Source organism: Gavia stellata, chromosome 22 (genome assembly GCF_030936135.1).
Source record: "Gavia stellata isolate bGavSte3 chromosome 22, bGavSte3.hap2, whole genome shotgun sequence".
Classification (NCBI taxonomy): Eukaryota; Metazoa; Chordata; class Aves; order Gaviiformes; family Gaviidae; genus Gavia; species Gavia stellata.
Genome location: NC_082615.1, coordinates 1022658 through 1043446, shown reverse-complemented (window position 1 = coordinate 1043446; position 20789 = coordinate 1022658). Strand labels below are relative to the sequence as shown.

General features: G+C 46.9%; 1 protein-coding gene across 2 annotated transcripts in view; it reads right to left on the bottom strand.

The window, feature by feature from the left end:
* Window positions 1-20789, bottom strand: part of MAP2K4 (mitogen-activated protein kinase kinase 4) — a 105400-nt gene that overhangs the window by 81366 nt on the left and 3245 nt on the right. The window contains exons 2-3 of one of the 2 annotated variants that reach the window (XM_059828128.1): window positions 6765-6796; window position 4380 (exon numbers count right to left, since the gene is read on the bottom strand). The exons of the other annotated variant lie outside the window; for it this stretch is intronic. Coding sequence (XP_059684111.1) covers window position 4380; window positions 6765-6796 — 33 coding nt within the window. The remainder of the gene's footprint in view (window positions 1-4379; window positions 4381-6764; window positions 6797-20789) is intronic. 2 annotated transcript variants of the gene reach the window in all.

Genomic DNA, 20789 nt, shown 5'->3' with positions numbered 1-20789 from the left:
TTACACCCCATTTTGCAGGTATGTTTGTCCCTTCCTTTCCTGAAATGACGTGGGGTGGGGAGCGCTTTCTTCACTCAACACAGGAGCAACCGTACCTTGCCAGAGCAGATGTCCCACCTCACTGCTGAGTCTCCCCAGGGCCTACGGGAAGGTGTAGGGCACCGTACACCATCAGGCAAAGCATGCACCCCGCTTCTCAGCACCTCCCGGCCGCGCACCCACCGACCTCCTCGCCCAGAGGTGCCCCCCGTACGCAGCAGTACTGGACCGTTCCCTCCAAGAACTTGCCCATGCTCTTCATCAGCTCTACATTTTTAACACCCCCAACACAGCGTACCGCAGTTTCCACAGATTAACTACCCAGTGACAACAAACCACTTCCCTTCGGGTTTGGGGGTTTTTTTAATCCACCTCCTTGCTAGTTTAACCTGATGAGTATCAAATCTTGCATCAGCAGATCCCATGAACAATACCATCGAACTGTTCCACATATTCAAATATTCACATATTCTTAAATGCAAATGTTCCACATATTCTCGTATTCAAATGTGGAAAAGCACTTTGAAACTTCACCAGGTCTCAATGTATCTGTTTGTTCTTTTTCCCGGGCTATAGCAGACAGCACTCTAATCCAAATTGCTTACTTTAAAAAAGAAGAAAAACAACCCAGGCTTTTTTTTTTCCTAAATAAATTAAGTTTCAAAAGATGTGTTATTCTGTTTTGAAACACAGTCCCAACGTTTTATAAAGTCAGTTTAGCAAATTTAGCAAAACCAGTCTTGTTAAAGCAGACAGCTTTCCCCGAAAGTATGAAATACATGTCTAAAATGTAAAGGATATTTGATTCGAATAAGCCAGTTTTAACATCATTTATGAAGCTCATTAGATAAGACTCTCCTTTGAGTTGTCCTTGATTTTTTTTTTTTTTTTTTTACTTCCTCATATCTAATAGTTGGACTGCTTCCGTTTCTTATTTTGCCCAAATTTATTCAATCAGAAAGATATAATACAGTAATTTCACCAGCAATTAAAAGCATAAAGCAGACTTTTTTTGGAACATCACAGCTTTAGCTTTACATATTGGTTACAAAAGAAGAAAAATCATACGCACGTTCATTTCTGGTGTCCTATATGTTAAGATTCATGGTATAAGAGAAAATTATTGATATAAAACAACCAAGGTCAGTATCCTGAAAAGTCTGTTCTGATATATACTAGTAAAATAAAATATCTATCAGGAATATCTTCTGACAAAAGTATCTGTTAAAGCTGTCTCAGTCTTCATTTATAGGCCACATGAAAATTGCCACCGCGATGATTCAATCTGAGTTCTGGTTCCTCGTCAGCGACGGGGCCGGCGATGCGAGCCTAACCCTGCTGTGGACCAGGAGCCGGCCAGGAGCAGCGCCCAAAGCCCTGCCCGCAGTCCCCGAGCACATTCCACCCGCAAGAGGAAGAAGCGGCCCTTTGGAAAATGCTCCCTTACTGACCTGCTCACCCGTCCTGCACCAGTGTCCTCTCCTTCAGCCTCCTCCAGTTTCTTGGGAGCACGCCGCCCTGCTCTCCTATTCAGAATACTCTTGAATAATACATACACCACCCATTAAACCCCCTAAATACAACCTGTCAAGTACAGGATAGGCAGTAAACCGTATAACGTGCATGCTTTTGTTGCTTTTATACAACATGACATTTTATTCCACGTTTAAGTCTCCCGTGTCCCTTGAAGGGCACTTTGTACCCAACACATGATGTGGTAAATACCAGTTCAGAAAGATTAGCAAGCTGGTGCTCAAGAGCACAAAAAGTTACACTAAGTTGATTCATTATCAAAACAAAACCAGAGAAAGTAGCTGAAGTGAAGCCTAATAAAAGCACAGCTCTTGCTGCCATGGAAATACAATGGCTGTCACTCCAAAAAGTGTCACTGCACACACACATATGGTATTTAAAAAAAAAAAAAAAAAATTTGGCACAGTAGCCAAAGCGCTGAAACAGCTAGCCTACAAAAATACACTTGTTTGTGGCATTCCTTTAATGCCACACAGCTTCTTAGGAGGAGAAATAAAATTACACTGGGAAGCGATCTTAATATCAAAGTCTGGGAAATGCACTTCAGTATTGAGGTTTGCAAGCCCGAAAGAAACAGCAAAAAAAACTACAAAAGGAAGAACAGGCCCTGAGCCTTCCCTTTCTGCTAAACGGACTTGTCAGCAAAGGATAAACAGGAAGGAAGCACCCCTGGGACCAGTGCTCCCCCAGGAGAGGGCAGATGCCGGGCGCAGGCAGGTGCCCGGCTACGCCAACACAGAGAATCGCTTGGGCTATTGCCTGGGCAAGAAATGGCACGGGAACGGGACGGGGAGTTTTAAGCCACGGGAACGGGACGGGGAGTTTTAAGCCACGGGAACGGGACGGGGAGTTTTAAGCCACGGAGGTTCAGCATTGCGTTCAGCTGCCTCGCGGAGCTGCACCCCAGCGCACACAGCAGAAGCTGCCAGCAAAAAGTTGCTCTTTTTAGGATAGCGGGAAGTTGGTCGCACTGCAACCTTTCCCCCTCGTTTCATAGTTTATTAATAAACCGACTGCTTACTGCCAGGGTCTCTCAAATACAGCTCAACAGAAAATCAGCCCTCACCTGACAGCATGCAGTTTTGTCAAATTATTCAGTAAGGCAAAGCTGCCGTCCTGAACTGAGAGATTTGCTGCTGGTTTTCCATGAAAGAGCTATGGAGAGCTGGGGATCAAATCCTGCCGCTTCTCGACAGCTTACAAGAGGAATTCAGACATCTGTGTTACGTTCCTTTCATATACAACAAACAGAGGATCTGCAAAGCATCCCCCTCCGCTGCACACCTTTGATCTTCCTGCACGGAGAACAGCAACAGCCTTTTCCCTTCTCAGCACAAAAAACCACCTTCAGATTAAAGGCTAGATGGTGTTCCTCTGGCAAAAAAGTGGATCCACAGCAGAAACCATCACTTACTGGGAGAGGGCAACAGGTACGTGCCATCCAGTGCCAGATCCAGCGAGACCCCTCCTGCCCACTGCAAGTGCCACCAGTTTTGCTACCAGAAGTTACCGAGCACTGACTGCGGACTTGAAAAAATAAATTAAATAAAAAACAACAGTTCCTGTCATTCTCATTAATAGCTGGTAAACACGACCTACAAAATTTGCCTGTGAAACAGAAAGCCTTTAAGTGGGTAAGAGAATTCACAAACGCTATAATGCTTCCATCATCCTTTCCTGCAAAATAAATGTGACATTTGCATGTAACATGCACAAAGTCAGCTCCTACACTCCTAACACTTTAAAACACGGCTTAAAGAAAAAACTACAATTAAAATATACTCTAGGGGGTAATTCGAGCAAACAACTGTCACTATGTAACAGTCAGCAGGATTTTAAATGGAGAATACTCAGCATCAAAATGTGTCTTTGCTGTAAACAATTTTTGCTAGGAAGAAATCAGGTATTTCCTCTGTCAAAAAAATCTTCTTGAGTACTTTCCTCACAGTTCACTTCTTAACTCAACCAGTTACAATCTGCAGGGAAAATAAAGCCACCGCCACCTCTCTCACCAGCTCTCCGGGCTGACACCCGCTGCGTGTCCTGCGGCGCAGGGGGCTGCTGTGGCCGTGGCCATGGCCATGCTGGTAGGAGGGTCCCTGGATCCCCCCAGTCCCGCCCAGGCGGGCTGGACAAGACCCCCCTCCCGGAGGCACGTTCGCTCTCCCAGGACCTTACCGCATTAGGTTAAACTTCCTGACAACAAAATTTACATCCTTCATCTATACTTTCCATGGTTTCAAACTGAAAAAGAGCAGGTTTAGACTGGACATAAGGAAGAAATGTACAATGGGGGTGGTGAGACACAGGAACAGGTTGCCCGGAGAAGCCGTGGATGCCCCATCATTGGCAGTGTTCAAGGTCAGGTTGGATGGGGCTGTGAGCAACCTGATCTAGTGAAAGATGTCCCTACCCATGGCAGGGGGGTTGGACTAGATCATCTTTGAAGGACCCTTCCAACCCAAACCATCCTGTGATTCAATGACTAACTCCGCAGAACAGCCTATTGACCATGTTTTACACAGGTTTCCAAAGCAGCAAGGAAATCAGGCCAACAACCCCGCAGCGTGCAAGGAGACACTCACTCGTCTCCCTCAGCAGCATGTGAAACCTTCCCTGGAATAAAACTCAGGCCACATACAACTTCAGGTGTTCAAACCAAGACGACCTCCTCTTGGATGCACAACAGTGGCTGTCATGGACATGTCATGTCCATCACAACACCTTCTTGGGGTGAAGAGCTCCCCTACGCAGGAGCTCCCCAGCACTGAAAGCACCCCAGTGCACAACCCCATTTTTTCAACCACTCTTACGTATTTTCCCCATTTTTAAGGTAAACTGCAGTGCTGGCAGGCAGGTACTAAAGTACTGGTTTAGGGGTTTTTTAATGCCTTTCAGGTCTGACCCACCTGCATTCCTACCTCCAGGCATAGGAGTCAGACAAGCAATTTTAACGGAAGTATTTTACAGCCATACCCGCAATGAGCCCCTGCGCAGGGTCCATGACCGAGCGTGCCGCCGCCAGGAGCTTACAGTACATACCTCCGTGCTGCCTACTGCAAAACCACAGCTGGGAAACCAGCCACCTCATCTCCTCAGCCTGAAGCACACCGCCGCTTGTAGGACAAGCTGCACTACAGATTCAGAAGCTGGAAACACTAACCAATTTTCACTCCAAAAATACCAACGTCAGAAATCCATGGTGATTGCTGGAGCGTTTTTTGTCACCTGCTCTCTTGAAGCCCTTACGGCAGCAGCCCCGGCACTGTGCTGGACAGTCTTCTCCTGCCACCGGCAAAGCTTTTCACATGCTCTTCCTACACTTTGCAATAACCAACACAGTCAACTGAGCTGTTCAGAAAGGATTCACTGGTTATTTGGTGCTCAGCTTATGGTAGCCTCAGAGCCCATCAACTCCTGCAACAGGAAAACAACAAACTCCCTTCCCTAGGACCCCATTCATTCCCAGTTTGCTTCAGGGGCTACCTACCATCAGACCCAGCTGCCAAGCTCTGGAAAACCTCATTATTTTGCAAAACCCTCTGATGACAAAGCCTTTTTTCTTTTTTTTTTTTTTCTGAAATATCATTTATTGAGGATTTTTTGTTTTGTAGCAGATTTGAACCGCTCCAACGCACATGGACTGCCTATGCCTGACAGAGGATCCCAGCTTCAGATGAAAAGCACTGCTGGGGAAATAACTAAAACCCTGCAGAAGCATTTACAGTCTTCTTAATGTGTCAGACAACTGGGAACTGGCAAAGAGACTGACACAAAAGCAAGCCATTGTCCTCAATTAATATTAATCAACCTTCTTAAGCTGCCAAGGTTCATACGAAACGTCGCGTGCCAGCTGTTCCCAGCAGCAAGTCCCATCTCTAACTCAGTCTCACCTGCAGAGCCGTTAACACAGCTCCACCGTCCAGACTCCAGCAGACCACCACCCATCTGGGCAGATGCTTTTCTTCCACCTCTTTTCACATTTCCGTCACTGTTGTCTCAGGTTGTCTCAGGGATTTACCAGAAGAGTCTACAAGTCTAACTCCAGTCCTGCCACACAGCTCTAGCTTGCAAAAGAGATTTGAAATTCCTGCTTCAAATACCAAGTTTCCTAAAGATTTGCTAATAGAAAATGATTAAAGAATAAAAATGCGTTTTCCAATCCTGTCCTAGGGAGCAATTCTGACACACAGGCTTCCTCTGCGCTGCAACACTGGAGCATACGTCCTTCTCAGCTCTTCCAAGACAGAAAACCATCAGTCTGTGAAAAGCTATGGACAACAAAGGATTTTTTATATACAGTATCTCCAAAGGAATGTGTCTGAACAGTGGTCACAAAGTATACTGAGATAAAACCCAAAGACACCAACTGTTTAAAAAACATTAGCAGTTATCTCTCTAGATATTAGAATCGCTGCAACAAATATGCATATTGAGTGTAAACAAAAAAAATCTAAATGCAAATTGAAAGAAACGCAGAGTCATAAGATCTCTACAATTCCGATTAAAAAGAAAAAGGGAAAAAAAAAAGCAGAGACTTGGTTTCTAATAAAGCTCCCACCTTACTGCAGAGGGTACTTCAAACGGGTGTCTGAGCGACGCACAGTCTAAGCCTAAGAAAGATGAATCCTATAGAGTTCCCAGAGGACAACATCTCGGACCTCTCTGCCTGCTCTCACCTCTCACAAAGAAGCAGGACCAGGAGCGACCCACGAGAAGATCCAGCGCCCACGCTGCCTGCTCCTAAGATAGAAATTTGAGGTATTCACCTGGAAGCTGATGATCCCCTTCGTTGCCAAGTAAAAGGACGTAAGAAGTCAGGTCTTCATTGAGCAGAAGTTTTAACAAGCGCAAAACAAACTACCAAATCCCACCCAGCTGGTACTTCGTAGGAATTTAGCAGGCGGCAAATCCCTAGTGCTCCACACACTCCCTCTACAATTAGTGTAACTGCGTGTTGGTGGAGTGCTGCTCTTCTGTTACAGGTAAAGCTGAAGGCATAAAGCCACCTGAACATCCAGTGACCTTTAAAAGTCTTAATTGAGCTCTTACTTCACTAGCACTGTGTAAAATGGAGGCTCTCTTAGGAGCAGGACTGCCACAGCTGGTTAGTTGGAAGAAAAAGCGGACAAATTCAATCAACCAAGATTGATAAAAAAAGCAGGGTAATAGTAAAAAACTGGATAGCTTACTTTGGCCTTTTCACAGAAGCTCACCTGAAAGCCTAAAGCAAAAGAGACCAGTTCTCATTCATTCACCGAAAGTCAAAGCAGCGCATCACTGTCAAGAATCACTTCTTATGTTTCAATACTAACTCTAAAATCACAAATAAAATTAATTTTTTAGGTTAAACTTTAGACTGCATTGCTTTGAATACAGAGCTATCCCATTATGGCAGGATCCATCATTTTATAAATCAATCTCGAGAGACGGCACGACTCAACAGACCAGCAAGGGAACCAGTGCTGGTACCCGGCAGGCAAAGAGGAGATCAGGGCACCGTAAGGAGTGTTAGTTTCCTCCAGCTGTTAATAAAAGTACAACAGTAACTATCTGGGCGTTTCTTGCCAATCGTTATAAAAAGCCGACTTGAACAGAACAGCTCTGCCATGAGAGTTCGGTGGTAACAAGCAATGCTCTTTAAGACTGAAGAGGTTGTTTTTTTCCCAGAAAGTTGAAGGTTTGCATTAAATCTGCTCATATTAAGTAGTGTTTTAAAATATACAGTCCAGCTGCACATGCCCAGGCAATTTCCCACGAGGGACCAGCTCTCCAGCATTGCCACCGCAGCAAAAGATCAGACCTGGCAAAGCAAGCAGCATTACACTGCTGTTCTACCGTTCGACAGAACGAGAGGAAATGGCCTCAAGTTGCGCCAGGGGAGGTTCAGGCTGGATATTAGGAAAAATTTCTTTCCTGAGAGAGTGGTGAAGCACTGGAAGAGGCTGCCCAGGGAGGTGGTGGAGTAACCATCACTGGAGGTGTTCAAGGAAGGTGTGGACGTGGCACTGTGGGACATGGTTTAGTGGGCACGGTAGGGTTAGTTGATGGTTGGACTTGATGATCTTACAGGTCTTTTCCAACCGTAGTGATTCTGTGACACACATCTACAGCAAACAAGCCTGCCCAGAGCAGGGAGGATACGTACAATGACTTACTGTAATATCCCAAGGTGGGTGCTGTTAATAGAAGTTCACACTGCGCAACAGTGACCTGAGTGAGCAGCGCTGCCCGCAGCCCCTCGCCTCTCTGCACAGAGCTGCTGCCCCCTCCTCGCCCCTGCCCGCAGCGAGCCCAGGGTCACACCAGCAGTAACTACACTTCAGACCTGTATACGGATCTGTTGCTTGATATAAGGGGCAGATCACGGCAAAGCTCCAACTTCCTTAAGCAGACAACCCACCAACACCCATAAGAGCCACGTGTGTGCAGGCTATGGTGGTGCAGGCACTATAGTGTCTGCATGGGGAATTTAGCACCGTCGCACCCTCAGGAAGCTGCAGGCTGCTGTTTCTGACCATTTTACCTTTAAAGCTGACAAATTAAGGGCAGGGGAAACCAAGCATTGCTCAAGGAGGATTTGACACCACACCAGCCACAGGTAGCACAGGGCTCCCTGTAACGACATGCTGAGCGCCTGGAGCAGAGCCTGCAAACGGGGTCTCCCTCAGCACAGCAGCCACCCAAGAAGAGGCGGCAGATGCCCAGCCAGCAGCAAAGCCACGACCAGCCCTGACCCCCTCTAACACTGCTGACCAAGCCAACAGAGATGGGTATTCCCTCTGACTTTTTCTAGGACGTTTATATCTGAACCAGTACTGTCACCCCAGAACCAGTATGAGCCATGTTAAGTCCGCACAACACTTCATGGCTATACAGGATGGCAGCTATACTTTGTACCAGAGCAAATACCACCTTCTCCGCTGTCTCCACAGCCTCGCCTTACCATACGGCAAGGAAAGCTATAAAGGCACGCAGAGAGAGCGGACCTGTCTGGGGCTCGCTTGCTTCCCCGTAGCCGCTCAGAATTGCACGGAGACAGATTTCTGGGAAGCATCTGGCATGCCAAAGGTGAGCGCATCGATGGCACGGCACACGCATGCAGGCACACGCCGGCAAGAGCACGAGCACATCACCATTAGCCGGCCACCAGAATAAGAAACATCAAGCACCAGAGAGGAAGGTCTGCGCTCATCGTCCAGCCTAAGGGCTTGAGCCAGGCAACTATTTTAGCTCCCAAAAACCAAGCTATGTGCTACAGACACGTTTCAATTTACACTGCACTAAACGTGACCTCGGACACAAAAGTATGGAACGTTTTTGACTCGGTTACAGTAAGGAGTGAGAAGTGCACAAAAACTATGTAACCCAACACTGTGGAGACAAAATGAAAAAAATAAAAAAGAGAAAGAAGAAAATCCAGCCTTGCTGTCTCCCACCGCGGGTCCCGGCCGGCAGCACTGTGTGTTCCCCACGGGCACACTGCTGCCAGCTCTGGACTTCACCATGAGTCTCACAAGACATGGTGTCCCCTCACACCAGCAGATACAAGTTACACAATCTCCTGAACAAGACTTTTTTTTTTTTTTTTAATTTGTTTTCTCTCTACCATAGCATACAAAAACTGAAAAATAACCAAAAAGCTGCCACAGCAGGCTGGCAGTATGTTCAGAGGACAAGAATCAAGCGAGAACTGTAACTGAAATCACCCACCGAAGTCTACTGATGTCGATTTTAAGGCTCTGAAATCTTATTAATAACACTGGTGAAAATAAGAAACGCATCAGCTAACCACCTGACTGGAAAGAAAACATGAAAATTTAAAAGAAAGAGAAAAAATCCTTATGTCATTCTGCAAGGAAAGTTCCTTTTACCCCTACAAAGCCAACTCGGCTTCCTTGAGGAGCTTTCAAGTTCACCATTTTGCCTTAAAACTTGTTCCCATTCCTTTGGCTCAGCTCTGCATCCGTCACCTCTGCTCTCCCCTTGAAATGTTTCTTTCTCGGCTCCGGGTTGTGGGACACGCGTACACACTGCCGTGCTGCTCAGCTGTGCCGTGGTTCTTATAACAGGTTTTGAAGTCCAAACAGATACTCTGAATACATTTAGGTTTTCAGAGATGGTGAATGCCATTTTCATCTACTCTGAAGTTTTCTCTCTGATATCTCCTTCCTTTCCTTTTCAGTCATGTTATTATAAGCCACTACACCAGACACGATTCTATCGGGGGTTATACAAGCTTTTTCATTCTTTCAAAGTCCCACAACCACGGGCAAACACAAAGTTTTTCTGCTAAAGAAATAAGCACCATAGAGTCTCTCAACTACAATTCCCAAGTCCACTGGATTTTTAAAGCCCTTGGAAAAAAGCTCTACTGCTGTGCAGAGGGCAGGCGGGTCCTCAGTACGGAAGGAGCCTGGGAGTCTGCCCAGCTAATCCCCATGGTCTCACGCTGGGTAACAGAAGACTGTTGCAAAAATATCAGCCAGGAGCCCCAACACAGATCCAACTACCTTCTTCCCTTGCCCTCGTCCCCATTAACTCCTTCTCCCTCGGAACCCCCAGAAAAAGGAACTCATGCACCAGTTCTCCATACAAAATCTGACTGTCCCACACAAAAACACCAAAGGGTCCTCCCGAATCTTGCAAGGTGTCAAGAGTTTTCCACCTTCACAGCCATCTGGGAACAGCCTACGGCCAGAGCCAAGGCTGCTCACTGCCTGCCTTCAGTCTCACCCCGGAGAAAATCGACCTGCAATGCTTTAGTTTAAGATGCCACAATTTCTCCACTACAGCAGGACTCACAATTTTTTGCTGGGAAGGTGGGAGCTGTGTAACGCCACCCGGGTCTCAGTGATGCTATGCTCATCTCTGTTCGTGGCTGCTCAGACTCTGCACCAGCACAGCTTGGGTCTGCTTCTGGTGCCGCTGCCCCAGGAGGCACCCCAGGGGAAGGGGGAAGCTGGAGGTATCAGCCTGGTCCTGCTGCCCACGTTTTCAGCCCCACACAAGGCCCTCAGCAAACTCAAGAGACAAAGTGAACACCAAAATCACGGGAAAAAACTTCCCATCAGTGGGCACAGAGCATCCATTTCCTGGAAAGGGTGGCAGAGGCTGGTTCCTTGCCTAGCCCAAGGCACGCCAGGGCAGGAATACCATCATGCTCCGAAACACCTCCAAGAAACAGGCATTACAGAGGGAGTAGCAGCACGCACGTTGAAGATGACAGATCAACAGCTACACAGTTGTCATAAAATCACCGCGGTCTGGCAAATGAAAGAACATCTTCCAGTCTTCCGGAAAGTAAAGAGTCCAAACTGGTTTTAAAAAGGAGCTTGATATGCTCACGTAGGTAGAAAGGGGTAACTATTGGAGCCAAAATATTAAACTTGTGGTAGGATTTCTTGGGCATCCAGCTTGCTAGTATCTCTAAGGAAGGAGTGAAGGGCTTATCATATAAGCTGGGCTTCGACTGATCCTGGCAGAGCGAGCACGAGCGCACACATAGGGAGGAGTGCCAGACAGAATTCTCAATTCATTGAGTTTCCGTTCAGTGATTAATTTTATTTTTAAAGATATTTCCAAGGGTCTTTGTCTTTCTTTGAGTCCTAACATTGGACCAGAGCATATCAAACCCAGTCATCTAGAACAACTGCCATACTTGGGACTGAGGGAACTTTTCTTCTAGCATATACTGGTTACCTTGTTCCTCTGAAGCACTGGGAAAAATTACTTCACAGAATCACGTGCAAGTTCTATTCACAACTACCATTTCTGCAATATCCAAAGTACCGGGAATAGCCTCTTCCTCCAGCACATCCCAGTGGCAGCTTATAGACTTTAACTATGGGTAGAAATTTGGAAGAAACTATTGCTGTGAGACTGCTGCGGATGCAGAGAATGCTATTCACCCATGGTGAACGGGGACACTCGGCTTAGTCATCCCGTGGATCTCTCTGCATGTAACAATGACTGAGCAGTCACTTGTTCTCCTGGCATGAGTCAATGTTCCTGCTGGGCAGTAAAGCAGCAGCAGCTTCTGCCAGCTTGGACAAAGACGACCCAACCTTCACCAGCTCAGCTGCCATGGAGCAACCAACACTGGTTGCTAAACCCACATCTCTTGAATGCGATGCCTGAATGGATAGCAAGATTTTGACCCCAGTATTATTGTATCTGCAGTTTGGTGTATTGCTCCACAGTGTGGACAATCAACCAGTTGAAGAACGTCACCACAGAGTGTTCATTGTGTTTGGTTTGGGTCTCAAAGACTCAGGACACGCCAGCACAGGATTACTGTGAGGACATGAATGCTGGTCAGTCGGAGCTTCGCTGCCAAAGAAGTCGGAATATTAACCAGATTTGAGAGGGCAACCCAACACAAACCTTCCCAGAAAGCTTCTATTTACTAAATGGAAATAGCACCGTGGACAAGCAGCTCCTGGACTCTGTCCCAGGTGCTGTGACAGTAGCACCGTGCCCTGGCACAAGGCAGGGTGCAGCTCAGACCTTTGGCAGCTCAGCAATGAAGCAGGTTCCCCGCTGCCAGTTCAATTACGGGCTCCCGTTCAAGTCAGTTGTGATTAAGACCCGTCTATATTAAAGCAAATGACCAGCCCCAGAAACATTTCACGTCTTTGCTGAAATAAACCCTGCATTCACACATTCTTCATTTACAGTTTATTTTTGTAGGGCAGTAAAAAAAAAAAAAAACAGCCATACTGACGAATCAGACTTGGAATCTCCAGTTCAAGTCACAGAAGATCCCAAATCACATCCCTGATGGGGAAACCAGCCGAGCCCTCCTGCACGAGCGTACAGACAAACGTGGGCCACAGACACCAGCTCCCACCACTCCTGTCTCAACCCTGGCCACTTCCATACTTGCTGAGAAGATCCTTCTCCTGTTTGCTCAGCTGTGGTCCTCGTCGGCAGGATCAGCAGAGATGAGGCCACAGGAACAGGTCGGAGAGTAAATTCTTGTTCTCAGCCCTGAGGATGTCTAGCACTGATGCATAGTGGCAAAAGCTTAACCTGTAGGAAACTTATTTGGCCACAACTCTGGCATAACCAGCAGGGCAGATAAGCTCCAGGATGTTACTCGAACTCTTCTCAAAAAGAAATAAATTAATTAGAAACATATTTTAAAACAGATTTTGCATTTCCAGGAGAACATTGGCAAGCTTGTTCAGATATTCAACAATGTGTGCCCTCAGTGCGGCAAGAACTCAACGGCCAAGCTGCTGCCTAAAACAGCACATCTCCAAACCTTTACACCCAACCCCTTCTTCTTCCAATAGAAGTCCGACCTCATTCACAACTCCTTTGCGTAAATCTGCATACATACTTAGACCATACAGTCACACTTTCTAGTTACAACCGTTGGGCTGTATCAGATCAGGAAGGAGAGAGCTGACCTCTACTTTTCCCGAAATCAGCAAAGAAAATTGCTTTAAAACCAGACATCCAAACACCCCAGTTTCCACATGCTGACTGTTCCTGCTACCCCAAGGCAAAAAGTACGTTGAAGAAGGGACAAAACTCCCGTGTCCAACCATGGGTCTGGGCTGCCAGTCTTGGCCAGCCCTACAAAGTGGTTCTGATCATCCTCCCCCTTCCTACCCTCTGCCCACATTTCTGAGTGGGACAGAAGGAAAGAAGAGGACATCAAAGGTAGGGCGAGGTTTCCAGTGTTTGGCATGAGACCAGGTCCTGAACTCACACTGTTCAGGAGGGGAACTGGTCTTTACAGGAAAACTCGGACATGGTCCCATCACTCCCCAGAAGGGATTTCCAAATGCAATGCTTTTATCTTAGTCCATAACCCCTCCCAGGTCAAAGCAACACAGCCGTGTGTTTTTAAAGGAAACTGTTTTATCTCTGTCCACAAACCTCTTCAAAGTACAAACACTTTGCTCTCTGGTCCAAAAGCAAAGCGATGGCTAATTCAGCTCAGAGAACTGGTTCCAGAGAATTAGGTCCAAAGCAAACCATACAACCCTTTTGGTCCACAGAAAAAAATAAGCCTAGACAAAAACTGATAAAAGGATCGACTCCCTTTTGGCTTAGCTCTGTCTGCTCCCAACAGCTGTCCTCCTTACGCCACAGGGCATCTCCTGAAGCACCTCAGAAAGATTAGATAAATTATTCAAAACACAGACTAATTCCTGGCGCTTGGACTCTTTGTTCACTCCAGGATCAGTGCGAGCCGTCTGCTTCCTGGAGGGCTCGCTCTGCCTCCAGTAAAGGGCAAACACAAAGGCTTCGATTTGCAGAAGAGGAAATCAATTTTGCAGCTAATAAATACGCAATTTGTGCAATATACATACTCTCCGTCTCCCTTGACGCTCATACAAAAGTTAATGGGCCATACCCTGCTAAGCACAAAGTTATTGCACGCGTTCACGTGAACGGCAGTTTAGCTCGTTTAAGAGCAGAACTGGGAGGGAGACGGGGAGCGGATGCTTGGCAACACCATATTGTATTTCCTCACAAACAGCAATAGCAGACATCCCTCGACGGAGGGCTGCAGCCTGGGGAGTCAAGGTCACACATTTTGGAAGATGCTCTGCAGCATCACATGACAGTCCTGACACAAATCCAGGCCAACGGTATCTCACACGCCCTGCACAGGGTCTGTGCAGGCATGGAGCAGGCATCCAATGGGCATTGCAGAGATCTCCACAAGGACCTTGCTTACTGATAGTCTGGTCTCGTCAAAAATTCACAGACTCTGTGCACAGGAACTTAAATAAGCCTATGACATCTGATGAAAGTCATGCTTCCACCTTTCCACCTAACCATGGGGAGGCACAAGCACTGCAGCTGCACAAACTGCAGAACTTACCTTGAAGCAACAGCCACCTAAGTAGACCAAGAAATGCACATCATGCATTTCCAATCTTCAAGATCCAGAGCCTCCCCTCAAACAAAAGGCATCCTAGCACAATTGCAGATGCCCCTAAGAGACAGCTTAACCTAACTTAAAGTGGAGTGAAAAGTTTAAAACTGAAGTCGGCAACGCAGCCTGTCCAGAACACCGCCTCTGGAAGGCAAGCGCTTAGGCCGACACAAAGCATTGTTGCCATCCATGGCCAAGGCACACTCAAACACTGAGACAGAGCAAGTTTTCAATTCTTCCTTCTCCCCCTAACTGTCATGTCCAAATGTATTTGGCTGCCAAAGTTTATCGGTCATCTTTTACATCCTTTGGTTTAAAATGAATCCCTTCGGTCCTCTTGGGTGCTCCCAGTTTACCATATTAAATCATATGAACGAGTTAAAGTCGTCCCACTGCAAATCTCCCTGCAGCCTATCCCTCCCTTCCACTTCAAGAAGGTTCTCAGAAAAAAGACCAACCCAGTCAGCTAGTTACTAATAGGTAAAAACACTGGAATTAAAGGTAGGCAGGAAGCTAATTAGCTCCAATGCGGTGCTCTTCTAACTCATAAGGTTATTGTACGCCAGAGCACCGATTTCTTATGCTTGCAGCTTGCCAGTGCAACGCAACTGCGGAAATTTGCTTGACCCCTGACAAGTAAAAACACACACACAAAAAAAAAACCCCAAACAGAAAAATAGGAGCCAGATGAACTAATCAAGCCCACTGCCCGCACCAACGACGCACCCAGGAAAGACAGCGGCTGGGGAGGCCACATGAATTATTTTGGCAGCGGTTCAGGCTGGCAGCGGAGCGGCTCCTCGGTGAGTCAGAAGCATCAGGCTGTCCCACGGACAGCACACACCTCTGCCCTGCCAGCAACACCAGCTATGAGGGCTGTCCGGCCTTAGATGCTGACACAGCGTCAGCACCTGATGGGAGCTTGCGAGGGGACCTGCCTCCCAATGTGAGCAACGGACTTAGGTTTAGATTAGTTTAGTGGGCACAGGATTCAGCATAAGCATACGCCAAGTGTGCTGTACAGGCATGGTTTGACAAGGGATGGAGCCAAGCCACCATGCTCTCCACCTGCCTCTGGGAAGGTGGGTTTCCTCCCTCCTGCCACCCCCAGCAGCATCGTCCTACACCCTCACTGGCACTGCAGCTCACGGAGCTCTGCCCACTCCGAGGAGAAGGCTAGCTCCTGAGCCGGGACCAGTCACAGGGCAAGGGGACCAACACAGCCTCAACAAGGGAGATGTCTACAAGGTGAACAGATAGAGGGGCTGTGTATGTTAAAGGTACATATATATTAAAGGTATATCCGTACCAGCACTTGCAGTCAATACAAAGCTCATAACACAGGAATACCCCTTCGAGAGGCTGCCACACATGGTGCCACCTGCAGCGGCAGTTTTCCAAGCACCTTACATACAGTTTACACAAGTCCACCTAGCAACCCTCAGCAAGGGATTCGTAACAGAGATAACTTGTCCAACAACTCAGCAATGGTACAAGGAGGTAGGGATAGAAAACAGGGTGCAGCGTCACAGCAAGAATTCCTTTGTCTTGTTCAGACAACCAGAAGAACCCCAAGTAAAAAACAAAGATGGCTTCAAGGCTGCGCAGATCCTTCCCGCCACCCCATCCCAGAAGAATGAGATGAAACACACCCTCCCTACAATTTTGTGCTTTATGGACAACAACTTAACCCCTAGGCACTGTCAGAATAACTTAGAGCACTTTCTTTCTCATTGATTTTGATAATCAAGTATTTTGATACTTTAACAGTCACCCTAACCATCCAAGTCAGTTGTCTACTGAGAGGCGTAAGCCTCGCAGCTTTTGTTTCAGATATCCTCCAAACAGAAGTGCCATCATCACCAAAGAGTGGCACGGGCATACAGAGGCATAACTACCACGCATTAGCTCTTCCACTCTTACAGCCTTAGCAGAGACACAGTATTCAAGTTATCTATGAGTTGAACTGAAGAAACACAGGTGAAGTGTCTCTCACTAGGGATTTACCATGAGTTAACTACCGCACATTAATTAATCCAGCTACAGCAACGCACCTTTTTAAAAGGAAGAAATTTTTCAGTGCTCAACAGGCACTGCACCATTTACCCACTGCTCTCACATTTCTTCTGCAATCAAACAAGCCTGCAACATAAAAGGAAATCTGAGGACCTAGAAGACAAACAAAAGCCCTTCACAGGGAACGCCAGCAGACTTGAATAACACGGTGCAGGATTCACATTACTGAAGACATCGGCCAAGTAAGCAGCACAGTGACTGCATGGGGAGACTGCTGGAGGAGGGCTCCTCTGCCAGCAACCAATAACCAGAAACCAACCAAACTGATACAAAAAAAACCAAACAGCTTAAAAAAATGCATTAACTACCGGACCAATTGACTTAAAGGCACAGATTCTCCTGAACTGGTGTCTTTACAGGGACTGGCTTTCTCATCGTAGAAGAGATGTTACAGCCCAACCATAAATGACCAGGATCAACACAGGAATCCCAAAAACATTTGTCCGTGCCTCCAAAGCAGGAGGCCAGACGGTACAATAATAACAATCCATCCTGACCAGAATATCCACGGAAGAGCCCACAGCCCAAGGTGACAACCCCTGAACCACGATGAAAATGTTCAGCTGCCAAAATCAGCCAGGTTTTCTTCACGCTGCTGCAGCACCGCAATTCCCACCAGCCTTTGAGAGGATGCCAGAAGCATCCTCTGCTCTGTCCTTTGACAGGACAAGAGGAAATGGCCTCAAGTTGCACCAGGGGAGGTTCAGGCTGGATATTAGGAAAAAATTCTTTACTGAAGAGAGTACAAGAACAGGCTGCCCAGGGAGGTGGTGGAGTCACCATCACTGGAGGTGTTCAAGGAACGTGTGGACAAGGCATTGTGGGACCTGGTTTTAGTGGGCATGGTGGGGTTGGGTTGATGGTTGGACTTGATCTTACAGGTCTTTTCCAACCGTAGTGATTCTGTGAAGCATCACATCCATCAGAGATTTCTGTACCTTCCTTATAAACATCACTTCAGTGAAACCTGGATGGACACCTGCTGCTGGTTCCTGCGCTGCAGGGCAGGGCACTACACAAACACCCCAAGCAGCTTCCTTCCCTCATGCAGTTTTTCTTTCCAGCACCCACAGGCTACAGCAGCTATTCCTCCCATTGGGAAGCAGATCTCCATTTTTTCTTTCAACTCACATAAAATTTTATCAAACCTAAATACAACAGAAGACATCTGACTTCAAAGGCAGCGATCGCGTCCCAGCTGTATGATGCTAACAAGGCGTTTATGTTTGTCTGATACATGTGGAGCTTGATGTGGTTACACAAGACTCCTGTAAGTAATGCTTCGCTGCATACACACCGAGACTATGAATAAATTTGATTTGGGGGACTCCTCAACAAAATAACCTTTGGAAAGTATACTTTTTTTTTTTTTGCTTCGTCACAAAACTCATCTTTCTCTCGCTGGATGGCCCTTGTTTTGGCAGGCAACAGTGTGATGTCCACTCCTGTCGGCTCCATCAAATCAGCATAAAATAACTGAAAAAGCCTCCCAGCATCTGATGAGACTAACTAGTATTTTTGGGCTGCCCCTTTACCAGGGAAGCAAACGTGTTAAGAATGTCAGTTGATTACAAGTAAACCAAAATGGGAAGCTGAAATGCAAAAACATGTGCTTACATAAAAATACAGTCCTACACATGCAGGTGTACATTAAGACTCAAACACCAAGCAGATCTGGTCAGCCATATCCTGGGAGAGATACTGTACAGGAATAAACTGGTAGGCACAAACGAACTGAAATACATTTGTTTGCTCACCGCACAACTATCTTTACCTTCCAGAATACATGCAAACATGTCCAAGTAGACATACACCCATCAATCTGACAAATCTGCCAGTGTCAGCTTGCACCAGCGGCATACGTTAACACACACCGGTTTTATAATTCCACTGTGAGCAAGAATAAGCGCAGTCACCTTCTGATTTTGTTCAATCAGCTCCCACCTGCTAAAGATACAACTCACTTTGCCTACATTAGAATAAGAACAGTTATTTAATACACAGTGAAAGATAACGTGTATTTTACTACCTACTGAGGACAAGGATTAATTCTCCCCTCCAGTCCCCTCTCTTTTCTTACCCTGTTCTTTTCTACGTTCCTTGTTTTCTTTTCTACACCGTATGTTTCATTGTACCTGGCCATTCATACACTGCTTCACAGCTAATCCGCTGCTCTCTTGCTGCTGCCTTTGCTTTACAACCCCTCCACCTCCCCAAATCCCATCTTTGAGGTTCCTTAAGCAAACTGCCATGTTTGCTGGGGCTCCTCTTACTTTCCCCATCCATTACGCCCTTCTGCTCAGAGAGGCAAGTCCACTTGCCAGCCTTTTGACAATGCCCACATTGTGCCCCAGCAGATCCAACATCTCAACATCGAGGCATCAACATCTCGTTCCTCTCCTCCTGCTGGGCCTGGGTCCAGGAGCACCTTCAGCCATGGGGAGAAGAGCTGCTCCGGTCACTCCTTGCACTAACAAAGGCAGCAACACAAAGAGGAGGAGGAAGATGCAGGAGTCATGGTGCCTCTTACCGAATTCCTGTACCAAGGATTGTACTGGTAACAGTGATGCCCACAAATGGTTTCAAGTAATATTCTGCTTTTGATAGTGCTGTCTGAAGTAACTATGATTACCCCAAAGAGACAGGGTGGGTTACACACTGACACCAAATTCATCTGACCACAGTGACTGACAAAGTGCATCGCAGTGCTTATCGATTCTGCCATCTGCCAAACACGAACGATTCTCACCCTCTCAAAAAGCCTCCCAGAAACTCCCTTCCACCAGGCAGAGAAAGGTACAGGGCAGAGCTTCCTCATATGTAGGCAGAAACCCATCTCCCAACTCCAGTACGTCACTTATGTGCTGAATGGCATCCAGGGGCGACAGCAACAATCCGGTTAGTCTCTTGATGTGCTCAGACATATCTCCCTTCACAGCCTCCCAGTCCAGACTCCTTGCCCCATATCCACAGAGGACTCTCTAACCAGATATGGACCTTCTCTGATTTTTGCCCAAAACCAAAAAGGTCATGGCTGGAGTGGGGTAGAGAGGGCAAAGGCCTCAACGGGGGAGCAGACAGGACTGCATATGTAAAGGGAACTGAGAAACACAAATTCCAGCTGAACAGGTCAGGAATTCCCACCCAACACATCTGAACCATCACGTACACTCTGAAAAGGCACATACAGTGCGTATGCTTTGCTTTTGAAAGACACCAGAGCATACCAAGCAGCAAGTACTTCGAGAAGTCCTAGTTGCCTCCAGTCTTCCTGAATACCACACGCAGGAGCTGACACCGTAACAGCCAGTTATAAGCAGTTCCAGCTCTTGGTTGGCACCGGAGGTAGGTTGTGTAACTCCACAGGTTGCAATTAGAATCAAAATTCTTCCTATGCCTTGGAATTAATTACATTCCTAGATTTCAAATCTCCATTCTTCAAATGATAGTTTTCTACATAATGTCAGCAGTAAAGACTATTACTAATTTTGGCAACAAGAGAAATGCAAAATTGCTCCAATTACAGTTCGGGTGTTGTTCTGTCAAAGTGTGATATCCTACTTCCCACAGAATCTCTGTTTTCTCCACAAAACATCCAGGACACTAAATATGCAGGACTGCTCCTGGACTTTTAACACTACACATAACTAAGGACAACAATTCTTCACACCAGCAGTCACTGGCATCCAGACAGACTTCAGTTTGCAGCAACAAACATTTCAAAAATTATGAAATGGGATCTATTTTCAATACTTAGAATTCCAGCTCTCCTTTGTCTCTGAGCTGTCAACTGTGCCTTGAACACAGCCAGGGGAACCCTTTGGGAAGAAACGAAGCGCCCGGGTTCGTGGGCACGAGCAGCTGATGCAGTTAGCCAGGAGAAGACATGAGCATGAAGCTGGGGCATGCAGAACACTAAGGGTGAGACGACCTGAAGCAACCCGTTGCTTGATCTCAAGGCTCGAGGGCCATGGCTGCACAGTAAGCCCAGAAGAGGACAGCTGGGTGTCCCTTCATCTCAGTATTGTCACCTGGAGGGGCTTTAGCCTGCGTGCATCAAAAATGCCATAGGATAAAAAAAACAAAACAGGGTCTGCTGCCCTAGCTCCAGACATCAATGTGGTGAGTCTCAATTTCCATGAAGACTTCTCCCCTGTACCACCACCTTCTCCCTACGCCCAGCCCCTGCCAAACTCCCCAACAGCAGATACCACTTACAAAACCACCGGCCCCCGTACCA